Here is a 13,988-nt window from a genome sequence, read left to right on the forward strand (position 1 = left end):
TGTCTGGCGCATTACTCTGTGACAACTTCGATAACTACTCTCGACAACTACTCTGAGCCACTTCGGCCACCTTCAAGCGTTCCAGACCCATTGGTTTCATAAAATAATGTTGTAAATGTTGATTAAATTATAGCAAAACCTTCACATTTGAGTGATAGTTCACTCCAGGAAACGAAATAGGCTGAAATGTATTAAAATAACTGTCAATTTCATTTGAGGGAGCTAAAATTAATTCACAACATGTAGTGATTTAGGGTTAGGTTTATTGTGAGTTGCTTATAACAAGGACACAAAATAATACAAGGGATTCAAAAAGAATACCACAAGTTTCGGGTTAATGTCACTCGAGTGTCTGGAGGGGGTCATATTGAACATCTATGAATTTGTTTTCAACTGAAAAAAAAAAACTTTGTTAAGTGCTCTTCACATTGATTAATTACCGAAGGTTCCATTATGTTTCTTTGATTAAATACAGATGTTCAAAGTTGTGGTATTCTTTTTGAATCACCCTGTATTACTGATATTACAATAATTTGGGCTATATCAAATTAAAAAGAGCTGATGAGTGAATTATATTTTTCAACATGTATATGGATTTTTTTTCTGTTATACAGACATGTTCTACTAAAATAGCTAGTGTTTGCATCACCGCTGAGTATGCAATGTTGCTATTGATCCACAGATTTCGAAATCATGCAGTTTGCAAGAAAAATACTGTTGACTGCATTTTAGTAAGCAGTGTATAGAGATAATTCATGTTCATATGGATAATAACATGCACACATACTGTACAGTATGTATGTGTTCTGTCGAACATGCACACACATGCCCTCTATAATGCACCATTCCTGGCATCTTAAGCTCCTTGAAGAAATAGCTCAACCCTCAAAGTTCCAATCCTCTACACATTTCTTCATTCTGCAAAAGTAGATTTTTGGAAGAATGTCAATAACCAGAAAGAAACAGGTTCTTATACCATGGCAGTAAATGAGTAGCATCTGATTGGTTACCAACATTCTTCCAAATATCTAGTTTTAAATTTGGCAGAACAAATTCATTTATATGGATTTGGAACAACCTGAGGGGGAGCAAAGTATGGAAGAATTAAAATTTTTGGGTGACCTAATATATTAGTGAACACACATGTACACGCACGGACGGACACATAAGCTCTAAAGTGTGAAAGTTATATTGTGATTATATTTATAAGAGAGCCTAGCAAACAATTCACAACTTTTGTCCAGGTTCTCTGAAAATTATGAACAGACATTATTTTAATGTACTAATGTGCTCAAAATTAAAGTACAAAAGCGACTTATTGATCTTTCCCCAACCCCTATAACATTTGTCTATGTTGTTTTGCAAATCTTACTTGTTTTAGAATGTTCAGTTGTTGTTGTTTGATTTTTTGTAATTTAACAAGAAGATATTTTGAATAATGTGGATAAGAAAACAGTCGCTGGTTCCTGTTGACTTCCATAGCATAGAAGAAATAAAAATCTATAAAAATATCGTCTTTTATCTTTAGCAGAGGAAATAAGTTCATAACTTTAGGTAAAGTACATTTTGAGCTTTCAAAGAACATGCAGACTTGCTTTTTTAAATGGGAGAGCATTTGTAAATATGCTTAGAACATATTTTGTTAGTTAAGGTTTTTCTTATTGTAAATTAATTTAGGAAGAATATATTTTCATTTTCTTCTAATATAGTTTCCTTTATCCTATATACTGTAAAACTCAAATATTAATTCATTTTGTTTTCAGCTTAGTTCCTTTATTAATCCGGGGTCGCCACAGCGGAATGAACTGCCAACTTATCCAGCATATGTTTTGCGCAGCGGATGCCCTTCCAGCTGCAACCCATCACTGGGAAACATCTAAACACTCTCATTCACACACATACACTACGGACAATTTAGCCTACTCAATTCACCTGTACCGCATGTCTTTGGACTTGTAGGGGAAACCGGAGAACCTGGAGGAAACCCAGGCATGGGGAGAACAACCCAACCGAGGCTCAAACCAGTGATCTTTTTGCGATGAGGCGAACGTGCTACCCACTGCGCAACCGTGCAGCCAAAACTTGTTTGCCATAGCATAATTTGTTCAGTCTTTCAAGATACCCAGTATCAAGATACCCAAGTATTTAACATTGCATATTTTTCACAATGGCGACAAAGTGGGTTGCACACTTTCATTTGATTTTTTTTTTATTTTGTTCTAAAATAATTTCCTTCAAACTGTAAAATATGTTTAAAAAAACTAAAATATTAAACCCAAATATAATAATAATATTCATAATTTTTTTTCAAAAATAAGGTACTTTTTCAGTGTATTTAACATTCCATATTTCCCTTTACGTTCACAATGTGTCACTCTGTTTCATTTGATGAAAATTAATTTAGGAAACATATATTTTCAATTTGTTCTAATATAAATTCCTTTATCCTTTAAACTGTAAAATATGTAGTAAAACTAAAATATTATACACTCAAATATAATAATGATAATAATAATTTTTGTCTTTTTTCCCCAGTATATTTAACATTACGTATTTCCCTTTATGTCCACAAAGTGTCACTCTCGTTCATTTGATTTCTCATTCATTTTACTGAGAGCGAACAGTTTTAGCTTCAACCACAAGGTGGCAGAATAGGTTAAAGGAACGATTCAGCCAAAAACAAACCCAATTGTTTAGCGGTCAGTGCTCTTTGTATGAATTGAATTGTATGAGCGTTCTAGTTTATCAAAGTAACAATAATGAAGTGCTTAAAGTGTTAGAACTCCATAAAATTACACAAATTTTCTGCAAACTCTCCTAATTCTAGCTTTGATATACTAGTATAAAAATATATTGTATTCGTTTGAAGCAGAATCTTGTGTAAATCTATAAAACCCTTTTAAACATATTACAAATGACAAAATAACCAATGCAAAATATAAAGATAAACATCCAGAAATTTAATGCATTCGTTAAAATAATAATAATAATGAAATAAAGCCAAGAAGGGCATGCGGTCGAGAAGGGGCACGTTCACACCTAAGCGTTCCGGATGTGCGAGCCACGGACACAGTTGGGGAAAGAGAGAAAGAATTAAATACATTCCACAATAGGAACAGAAATCTGGATCTATATTCAATCCAGCTAAAAGGTGAGGCTTTTCTTTTAAAAGTTCTTCCCTTTCTGCATACAGTTCATACTTAAAAAAACAATACTTCAGTTGTTCATCCATTTGAGAGCATCATATAGTGTTTTGCTGAGCAAAAGGAAAAAAAAAATACAGCTTTACATTTTTACTTACTATGCACAAACCAATTTAATCATAAAAAGAATAAAAGAAACAAAGAGAACAGAAAAATGGCAGTCCGAGGAAGAGATACTCTATGTACAAGCCCTGAGGTATGTTCCCTCCTCAGAAATGTTTGTGTTTGTATGTGTAAGATGGTGAGGGAGAGACAAACAACATGAAAACAAGTGTGTAACAGAACAAGGCAATTCCTTGATCTACAAGTGCAACTGTGCATCATTGTCTTTACCAGGAAAGGGAACATATATAAACTGTACACATCTTTACAAACTGTACAAGTCCTATTATAGGAATAAAATGGGTCCATTGGAGCCTCGGCGGAGGGTGGATCGGAGGTTATCTGGGTGATATAGGGGCTGTGGAGAAGGAGCCGGAGTTTCGGGGTGAGGGGAAGGGAGGAGGGCGAGAGGCGTCGAGGGCTGCACAGGTCACCATTGTGGAGCTTCCACAGCAGCTCCTCGTTCTCCATAGACAGACGTTTGTTGACCTTTGACTCCTTCTGTAGGGTCTGTTGAAGCATGGCTTGCTCTGTGGAGAGCTGCCTACAGTCAAACAGAAAAAAATTAAAGAATGTGAAGATGTGAAGTTCTGAGATTTGACAATTTAACTGAAATGGTAGGCAATAAACAAAATGGTATGCTGGATACTAGACATACACAAAAGAAGATGTCACGGATTACACCTGTGTGCAGACAGGGATGCGCAAAAATACATTGAGATGTATTTTAGAACAAAAATACCAAATACCTTAATTTTACAGTATTAAAATAAACTAAAAAATGCAGCAGCCACAACAAGTATCAAAATAAAATACTGTATTTTGAAAATACTTTAACATGGGAGTATAACATTTCCTCGCTAACCTTCTATCAATAGGCATATTCGATCAATATTAGTGAAGTAAGCAATATTTGACAGCAACAGCGTTTCTCTGAGCATGTTTAAGTCAGCTTCTCTGCCACCTCATTCACCTCTACTCATGTACAAACTTTTGTTTTGCTTTCATTTTAGTATAGATTTTGCACAAATTTCATACAGAAAGACCTGTCTTGAAGATGAACTCTTTAATCACTGTAAAAACCATGTAATGCAGATAATGAGTTGGAATTTAGTGCTAGATCTCTTCACTGTTATTGCATCCATTGGATGGCCAGTGAAATTGACACCATTTCTTAACAGTTTTACATTTTAAAAGGGTGATGTATGATGAGGTTATTTTATTGCACTATTTTTTTAATAAATCAATTTTTTTCAATTGAAATCCTCAATACTTAATCTAATATAAATCATGTTTTTTTGCAATTCATCACCTTAGAATTATAAGAATCTATCTGACATTTTTGTCAACATTGAGTTATTGACATATTCTTATTAAATGACAACTTATTTACACTATGGGATGTTTTTTTACAAGTTGTTTATATTTTAACACTTTTTATTTAAAAAACAAATGTTATACACATACTGTTTGCTATATGGAATGCAAAAACTTTAAAGCTCAATATCTCAAAATCATTCACAACACCGATAGAACCTTATCATTCCAAGGTGACGAATTGTACTCTTCAATGCACACATAAAACATGATATCTCTAAAAAAAGGGAGTTATCTGTTTTTGCAAATAAACTCTTCATATACATCCTGCTGCTGTCGTGTAATGGGACTAGTCAGTCAGTCAGTATAGACTGGAGTATTATTTAATATCTGTGTCCATAAACTGGATTGTGCCACTTTGACATCTTTGACAGACATCTTTCCTCTTCATGAGAGTGAACCTGCAGATCAGCTGCTGGCATTTGAAACAGCCAATGAAGTATTGTTGAAATCGCCACTGTAGGACTTATTTTAATGTTGTTTCTCTTATTTGCTTCACATTTACATCAGCAATCCATTTAATACTACTATTATTTGTGCAGTTTACCCATTCTCCTAAATGTTTTTCAGTTCTTCTTTAACTGGAGGAGTCTCAGTTTACCCCCTAGTGAACACTAGTACACAGTTTTTAGGTGTTTTATATTGCTAAACTTCCACTGAATTTCTGCCTGCAGCACTGAGACTGAGAATAGTGATGTGTGTAGGCTCCATGTTCCTTTTTTTGGACTGCTATTTTATTCCATCTCATTTCTTAAGCAAAAATGCTGATGCCAAATTGTACACTATACTGCAATTATATTACTGGTCTAGGCATTGTGCAGCATACCATTTTCACTTCTTACAAAGTATTTTACAGTGTTTTAAAAATACAAAAAATACAGGACACAAAAGTATTGTGATACAAAATAAACACCATTTTCATAAACCCCTTAAAATACAAATTACAAAATACTATTTGGTATTATAAATACTGCCCATCCCTGTATAATTTGTGTAAATTCATAATTATTGTTTTAAATTTGTTTAACTTATTATTGTATATTACTTTGAAAACCCAACAACATTAAGAGAACTAAAAGCATTGTTTGTATGATGAAACCTATTAGAATAATTAGAAAGTTAAAATGGCGTAGAATTCATAATATATATATATATATAATATATATATATATATATATATATATATATATATATATGTGTGTGTGTGTGTGTGTGTGGGTGTGTGTGTGTGTGTGGTATATAAATAAATAAATATATATAAATAAATAATATATATATATATATATAATATATATATATATATATATATATATATATATATATATATAATATATAATATAAATAAATAAAAATAAATAAAAAAATATAAAATAAATATATATATATATTATATATATAATATATATATGAATGTGTGTATATAGCGCTGGGCAAAGATCTAAAATATTTGTGACATACATAAAATAAAACTATACTGTATTACAATCTTGCTACAGAGATATTTTAATTTATAATCTGTATCATATACATATACATTTTATTTCTAAATATAAATATATGTGATAGTTAAATTATTAGATATATTTAAGTAATCACGAGCCAGAATGCCTTTTTTTTGAATATCAAAGCATCAGCACAATCAAAAATGTGATATTGATTTATACAACAGTAATCAAGAAATAAATATAGTAAGTTACATTTTAGAAAAAGTATTGATTATTCTTTCTGTTCCACAAAAAAAAAAGAAAAACTCCAAAGATAAACAAAACATCATTAGTGCATCACTGAGCAACACTGCAGTGTTTTCCCCTTGACTGAATCTCTTCATCATTCAGCACAAAAACACACTTACCAAAATCACAAATTATTGAGGTACAATTTTTTCAAACTTCTACATGTACATACAAATATTTAGCTTACCTTGACAGTGCAGCGTGTTTGTCCATTCTAGCCTTATAGTCCTCGTTTTCTTGCTGAACTTTGTTCAAACACTCTTCCAGTTTCAAGTTATCATCAATCTGTGGACATGAATAAAAACATTACACAAGTAGACACTTTGTACACAATTTAAATAAAAAAATATATATTTCATTACCACATTTTAAGTCACTTGAATTGATATTGCACTGCAAAAAGTGCTTTAATTACTTAGATATTTTGTCTTGTTTCAAGTCCAAATATGTAAGAATTCTTAAATCAATAAGCTTTTTCTAGACAAGCAAAACAAATCTTGTTTTAAGAAATAATATGTCAAAATTAAACTAAAATTGAGTTTTTCTTTAAAACAAGCAAAATTATCTGCCGGTGGGCTAAGCAAAATAATCTTGTGTTTCCTTTTGACAATGTCATTATTTATACAGTATTGCCATAACAGTTAAGACCATATTTTGTAATTCAATAAATATCTGATAATGACAAATACTATAGTGATGGTAGTTAAAAAAAGCAATGTCACTCTATATTGGAGGTTTGTTTCAAGACCTTTGCTCCATTTGACTATTTAAATTAAATAATGCAATAAGGGGTCTATATGAACATCTAAGGTATACATTTATTCTTGATTCTCACCAGTTTGTCCATCTGCATGAGTTCTTGTCTTTCTGGTGTATCTGGTTGGTCTTTATTTCCAGCACAGCTCTGAGACTCTCCAGTTCTTGCTCCAAATACAGTGTGTGCGCGTCCTTCTGCACACAGAGAAACAGTTGCTCAGTTTGGGATTGACCGCATGAAGTGACTGAGCATCTCTGCAGTTTACAAGCTTGCTATGGGTCACAGAAACCTTGACATAGTCCGAGCAGACCTTCCACTAACCCCATGGAACTACAGGTAGGGATTTTCTTCATATAAAGTTGATGAACTAAAGAGCGGGAAAATAAACATTTATAATGAACTAAATGTGTAATAAATTGAAGAAACATTTTATTCATTTTTCAAACATGTACAATGACTTAACTTACAAAAATAAACTCACTTTTTACTCATCCTCCAATTATTCCAAACTTGTTTCTTTCCTCTGTTGAACACAAACAATATTTCGAAGATGCTGGAAACCAGTAGCCACTGTCTTTCACTGTATTTTTTGATGGATGTCGATAGCTATCACTTTACAACATTCTTCAAAATATCTTTTTTTTTGTGTGCTCAACAGAAAAATTAAACTCATCCAGATCTGAAACCACTTTAGAGTGAGTAAATGATAAGTTTACTACATTTTTATTTTTAGGTGAACGATCACTTTAAGATGTAGTGTTAATGTTATAGCTAACTTCATTAAATCTAAAATAAAATAAAATGATTAGAGATGTAAACTTGTGAATCTTGCCTTGCCATGCAAGTAACTACTACATTGCTAAACTTAAAATGGAAATTAAGCTAATAGGAAAAATATTTATATAAAATAATTATATAATAATTATTATATAAACACTGTAAAACCCAACAGTCCAACTTTATCAAATGAAATGAGTGTAGTTAACTCAAAATTGACTAAAGTTCATTTTACTCATTTGAAAAGAGTTTTGAACTCAGTGTTGAAGGTAATTAGTAATTAAATACCTCATTACTTCAGCTTAATGGGAGTAAGTTCACAGTACTCATAAAGATTAGTTTAACTCAAATGGTTTGTAGCAATCGGTTTCCTCAAATAGTTTGAGTTGCCTCCACTTATTGGGTTTTACAGTGTGTGGTGTATATATATATATATATATATATTATTATATAATATATATATATATATATTATATATTAACATATATATTTTATAACAAAAGGAATAACATTTACTATACTATATATTTACTACTAGGGATGTAACTATTGCAGCATGTTTTACACAGCAGATGCCCTTCCAACTGGGGAACACCCATACACTCTTACACACATACACTAAGGCCGATTTTGTTTACCCAGTTCACTTAAAATGCATGTCTTTGGACGGTGGGAGACATCAGAGCACCCGGAGGAAACCCACATGAATAAGGAGAACATGCAAACTCCACACATGCCAGAACTCGAAACAACAACCTTCTTGCGGTGTCATCCTTAAAGCCGTTTTGAGAATATGCACATTATTGCACATCTTACCTGGCTTTGTCAGCCACAGCTCTCCTCCACTCCTGCTCCTCTGTCAGCCTTTCTTTCAAAGCCTCATTTTCTGCTGTCAAAGTCTCAATTTTCTCCTGTAGAAGAGATAAAATTGATTAAATAAACATCTACCAAGCGAGTAAATTTCTCAAATATTCCACGTTAATCATTAAGGTAAGTGATAAGATGGTGATGCATACATTGAGCATGGCCTCAGACTCCTTGAGCGTTTTGTCAAGTTCTTGCATGTCATTGTCATGAGCCTTCTTGAGCTCTGGAAAAAGAGGGGGGAAATCTGATTGATGGTCTTTGTCTTACAGGAAGATTAGATCAAATTCAAAACACAGTATAATAAATTGTTCACTGCAGTGAAATCACCTGTGACTGAAGTCTCATGTACATGTTTCAGTGTTGCTATCTGCTCAGTGTGTGCCACTTCCTGTTGCTTCCTCAGTGCTTCTTGTTTGTACCTCACATCCTCCACCTGTCAGTGGAAATCATAGTCATTATCATCTAACAATGACAACACTTAACATGCACTTTTACAGTTTGCATTGCCTTCAACTAATATTAGCAATTCTGCAATTCTCCAAATGTGCCTCTCAGATTTTTGGCCTCCAGAGGTGTCCTCTTAACAGTGCATTTGGCCAGGATAGACTGATGTCCTTTAATAGGCTCATTCATAACACTTCCATTTGACTAATTTCTTAATTTATGCCCTGATGGCAGCTTTAGTTGTTTTTGCTATTTTTTAATATATTGTGTGAAACTCAACAACCTTTTGCAGCAAATCATACTTCTGTTATTTGGTTTTATGTAATGAATTGTAATGAATGAATGGCTTGTTTGTTACTGTACCTCATATCTAAAGCCCTGTTAAGCAAGAAGTCGTGGCTGACCAATTTCCTGTTGTTAGTATCCAGGTGTATTAAAGCACTATAAAATATTAATGGGAATATTCTTCAAAATATTTAGCTCATAAGAATTCATAGGAGAGTCAATAACTGTGGCACACATACATTTAACTGAAATATTTGTTTTTTGATAAAACCTTTGATGTTTGCAAGCATTTATTATCAATGAGATGTAGTTTATATACACTGTAAAAAAATTGCAGTGATTTCAACGGTAAAAAAAAAAAAAAATGTAAAAATGCTACAGTAAAAATCCGTAACCTGGTTAACCGTATGCTTCTTTAATATTTAAGGCGAATAACCGTGAATTGGATTTCCCAGAATTCTCTGTATGGCACATCACTTTTGATGCCTTTTGTTGACATTACTATGGATCTTTTTAGTTGTTTCCCCATCAGTGATGTACATTAGAGGTTTATGTTACATCTAATGTTGATAAACAATGTTTATTTCATGACTTTAATTTTATGTGTGTTACCATACAGGTGTTTAGTAGCTGTGTGAATGACACTGAGCACCTTCTGTACACTGATACGCTTTTCTACTTGTGGGAAAAGTTGATTGTGATGAGCATTGGTTCATTATAAAACTATCCCATCACCACCTGCATGTGGCTGTGCTAACGTGTCTAACTCTGTAAAAAAATGTGTAGATGTTGGTAATTCAAAATACAGACATATTATGTCTATAAATAAATGAAATACAGTACGTTTGTACTGTATTTTAACGGTGAAATACTGGCAACCACAGTTGCTATATATATATATAATATATATATATATATATATATATATATATATAAATAAAACAGTATTATTGTTGCACATAGAGATAACGTCTTTATTTTGGAATTACAACTCTTAATTAACACTTTGCTATGAGGTAAATCACATCTCAAAAGCATTTACTGGGGCACTGCCAATTTTTACTGGTGCCCCAGTAAATGGGGTATAGCGACGCCCCTGGTTAAAGGGTTAGTTCATCCAAAAATGAAAATTCTGTTCATAATTACTTACCTTCATATCAATCCAATCCCCTGAGAACTTTGATCATCTTCAGAAGACAACATTAAGATATTTTGGAGAAAACTAGAGAGCTCCCTTAATGGTCCTGAGATGTTCAAAGACCAGAAAAAGCAACCCAAAATATTGTCAAAAATTTCATGTGACTTCAGTGCTTCAACTATAATTATATGAAGCTCCAAGAACACTTTTTTTGCCCGCAATAAAACTGTAAAAATGACTTTGTTCACCTATGTCCGCGCTAGATTCCAGAGCACATTTACTATGTGCTTTTGTGTTGCGCTATTGACTCTAATTGCAATATTTTGTATTGCCCAGAGTAAACGCTAACCTGAAGAGAAATAGAAAACATTGGCAAACACAGCTGTATTTACAGTTTTTTGGCCAACAAAAGTGTTCTTGGAGCTTCATATAATTATAGATGAACCGCTGAAGTCACATAAAAATGTTTTGACAATGTTTTTGGTTCATTTTATGGGCTGTTGTTGTTTATGGAAGATGAGAGAGCTCTCCGATTTCATCTAAAAGATCTTAATCTTTGTCTCAGGCATTTGAAATGATATGAAGGTGAGTAACTAATAACAGTACTTTTATTTTTGGGTGAACTAATTCTTTAAACATGTCAAGTAATTAAACTTTCAAGTAATCAGAGGTAAGCACAGGTCAGATCTTACCTGCTGCTGCATAAGCGCCCTGCATTTATCAGCCTCTCTCTGATAGGCCTCGTGGGTTTTGTCCCATTCTGCCGAGTAGAAGTCCTTCAGTCTCTTTTCCAGCTGCTGCAGTTCAGACTGATGCTGCTCCTGAAGTTTCTGAAACAGAGCCTCCAGAGTCACACGCACCTCCTCCTTCTCTTTCTCCAACTGCTCGCAACATGAGACAGAGTTACCTGGGGAATCAAGGAGACATGAGGATGTTAGGAAGATCTGATTCCTGATTTTGTCTTCAGAAATCTTAAAGAAACATTCACTTCTTTTGGAAATAGGCTAATTTTCAAGTCACCTAGAAGTTAAACAGTTTACCATTTTAAAACCATTTAGTCGATCTGGGTCTGGTGAGAGCACTTTTAGCTTAGCATAAATATTGAATCGGATTAGACCATTAGCATCTCACTCAAAAAAAAAAAAAGGTTTTATAAATCTCCTATTGGAAAATTGACTTCTGTAGTTGCATAGTGAATTAATACTGAGCAGATAAAGACCATATCAGCATAAAAAAGAGCAACTTGTCATTTCTGTTGGTCTTAGTACACAATGTAACTACAGAAGAGGTCAATTTTTAAATAGGAATATATAAAAACTCTTTTTTTTTTTTTTTTTTTGAGTGAGACGCTAATGGTCTAATCCGATTCAATGATTTATGCTAAGCTAAACTAAGCTAAAAGTGCTCCCACCAAACCCAGATCAGCAGAAAGGTTAAAAAATGGTGGCAAATTACCAAAAAATTTTTTTATAGTTAAAGCAAGATGCTACTGGTCCAATTCAATGATGTTTGCTAAGCTTTGCTAAAAGTGCATTTGGGCGAGTTGTAAAACGAGCCTTCCTTTAACACGAGTGTTCATTTTAGAGTAATATGGACCTTTTCTGAATCCCATAGCTCAGTAAGTCTTAGTAGTGTATTTCCAACATACTATGGCTAGTGGACATAAATGGTGGTATAAAATCTGTTGTAGCATTTCAGAACAATGTAAAATTGCCTCGCATCTTGTAAAAAAAATTGTTGAGACTACCTTCACACAAACATTTTGATGAGACTCTTCCTACTAAGAATATTTTTGTCACACTCTACATCACTTTATTGAGAGTACACAGTGTAATGCATGAGTATACTCCTTAGTGAAGAAACCCATTTTAGAAAGCGTAACAGAGAGTAAGAAAAGAATTGAATGAAAAGGATGTGGAATGCAATATGATTTTTATCAAAAAACCATGCATTTTGTTATGACACCACATGATGTACTTAGTAATGAATTAAAAGTTGAATTGAGTCTAGGAAGCGTCTCACTATTTAAAGATCCAGTAGACACAAAATTTTGAATGCATCAGTGGATGACTTCACTAAAGATTAATATAAAAATAATAATAGACCTAGAATGTAAATTTACACACATATACACAAGTGTTGTCATTTTCAGTAATTAAAATAAAGTAAAAATCAAATATTGTATGAAAAAACAACTCAAATATTCTAGGAGAGACATTTTCATAAAATAAATAAAACAGACAAAATTATTATCCCTCCAGTGAAATGTTCAATTAGTTTTCAATTATTTCCAAAGTGATTTTTAAAAGAGCAAGGATTGGAAAATTAGACTTTTTTTCCCCCAAATTATTTCCTAAAATATATTTTTAATAGTTTTTATAAGTATAATTTATACTCTTAATTAAAAAAAAAATAGACAGAAGTTTATTTGTTTATTTTAGTGTGTCTGGAACAACAATATATAACAATTACAATAATATATAACATAATAATTATAATAATAAATACTTTATACTTAATGTAAAACTGCTAGAGTCAACATTACTAGCCCCCTTAAGAATGTTTTTAAATGACATACAGAAAAAAAACAACGCTGTTGTCCAATGTCTTGAATAATAAATAAAATCTACATTAAACTATTAATAAATAACATATAGAGAATCTTGCATGAAATCTAAAACATACTTAACTTCCAAAACAGCCTATAAAATCCAGATTTAAGTCTAGAATTTACTAAGTTAAGTTTAGTTTGAAAAGTTAAGTCTATTCCAGTGGGCTGAATCAACAGAAATCAACCTCAACAGAAATGTGCACAGGCTGAAGACTGCAGCTACGTCCTCCCTCAATTTTTCCATGCACATTCAAGTCTGACACAGATGTGTGAGCAGCACATGTTTTTGAAGCCTCAGGACAACCATTTCTTTATTTCAATTCTGGGAGGTAAAGGCCAGTAAACTTTAGAAGCAGAGTGTCATTTGGCCAACTGCACCTTTAAACCCACACACTGAATCCACCGTGAGTGAAACATTCCTCATACGCCACACACAACCTTCTCACATGTCCTGAAGCCAAAGGCCACGACAGTAAGGTCAGACTAATTAAACACAACAAGCAGCACATCCTTAACAACTGCAGCATTAGAAATGTGTGTCTGGCTTGCCAAAAATGCATGTGTGTATTTGTATTCAAGGTACAAACTCATTGGGGTGTCATCGTATTTTGTTACTAACACATAAAAAACAAACACACAGACTGAAAACATAGCGAAAAGCCGCCAAATGTCTACAGGGCACAATAAAACAGGT

The 13,988-nt window shown here is 32.9% G+C and overlaps 1 protein-coding gene and 1 pseudogene across 2 annotated transcripts in view; both read right to left on the reverse strand.

The window, feature by feature from the left end:
* Positions 1 to 3,019: 3,019 nt before the first annotated feature.
* Positions 3,020 to 8,721, reverse strand: LOC130221181 (microtubule-associated tumor suppressor 1 homolog A-like; annotated as a pseudogene).
* The window catches only part of LOC130231619 (microtubule-associated tumor suppressor 1 homolog), an 82,017-nt gene continuing 76,556 nt past the window's right edge, over positions 8,528 to 13,988 (reverse strand). Inside the window, exons 9-12 of one of the 2 annotated variants that reach the window (XM_056460981.1) lie at positions 11,376 to 11,590; positions 9,144 to 9,249; positions 8,966 to 9,039; positions 8,528 to 8,860 (exon numbers count right to left, since the gene is read on the reverse strand). In XM_056460981.1, the coding sequence (XP_056316956.1) occupies positions 8,762 to 8,860; positions 8,966 to 9,039; positions 9,144 to 9,249; positions 11,376 to 11,590 (494 nt within the window). In that variant the 3' untranslated portion in view covers positions 8,528 to 8,761. The remainder of the gene's footprint in view (positions 8,861 to 8,965; positions 9,040 to 9,143; positions 9,250 to 11,375; positions 11,591 to 13,988) is intronic. The other variant, XM_056460972.1, reaches the window with a different exon arrangement.

This window comes from Danio aesculapii, chromosome 1, assembly GCF_903798145.1.
Source record: "Danio aesculapii chromosome 1, fDanAes4.1, whole genome shotgun sequence".
Lineage (NCBI taxonomy): Eukaryota > Metazoa > Chordata > Actinopteri > Cypriniformes > Danionidae > Danio > Danio aesculapii.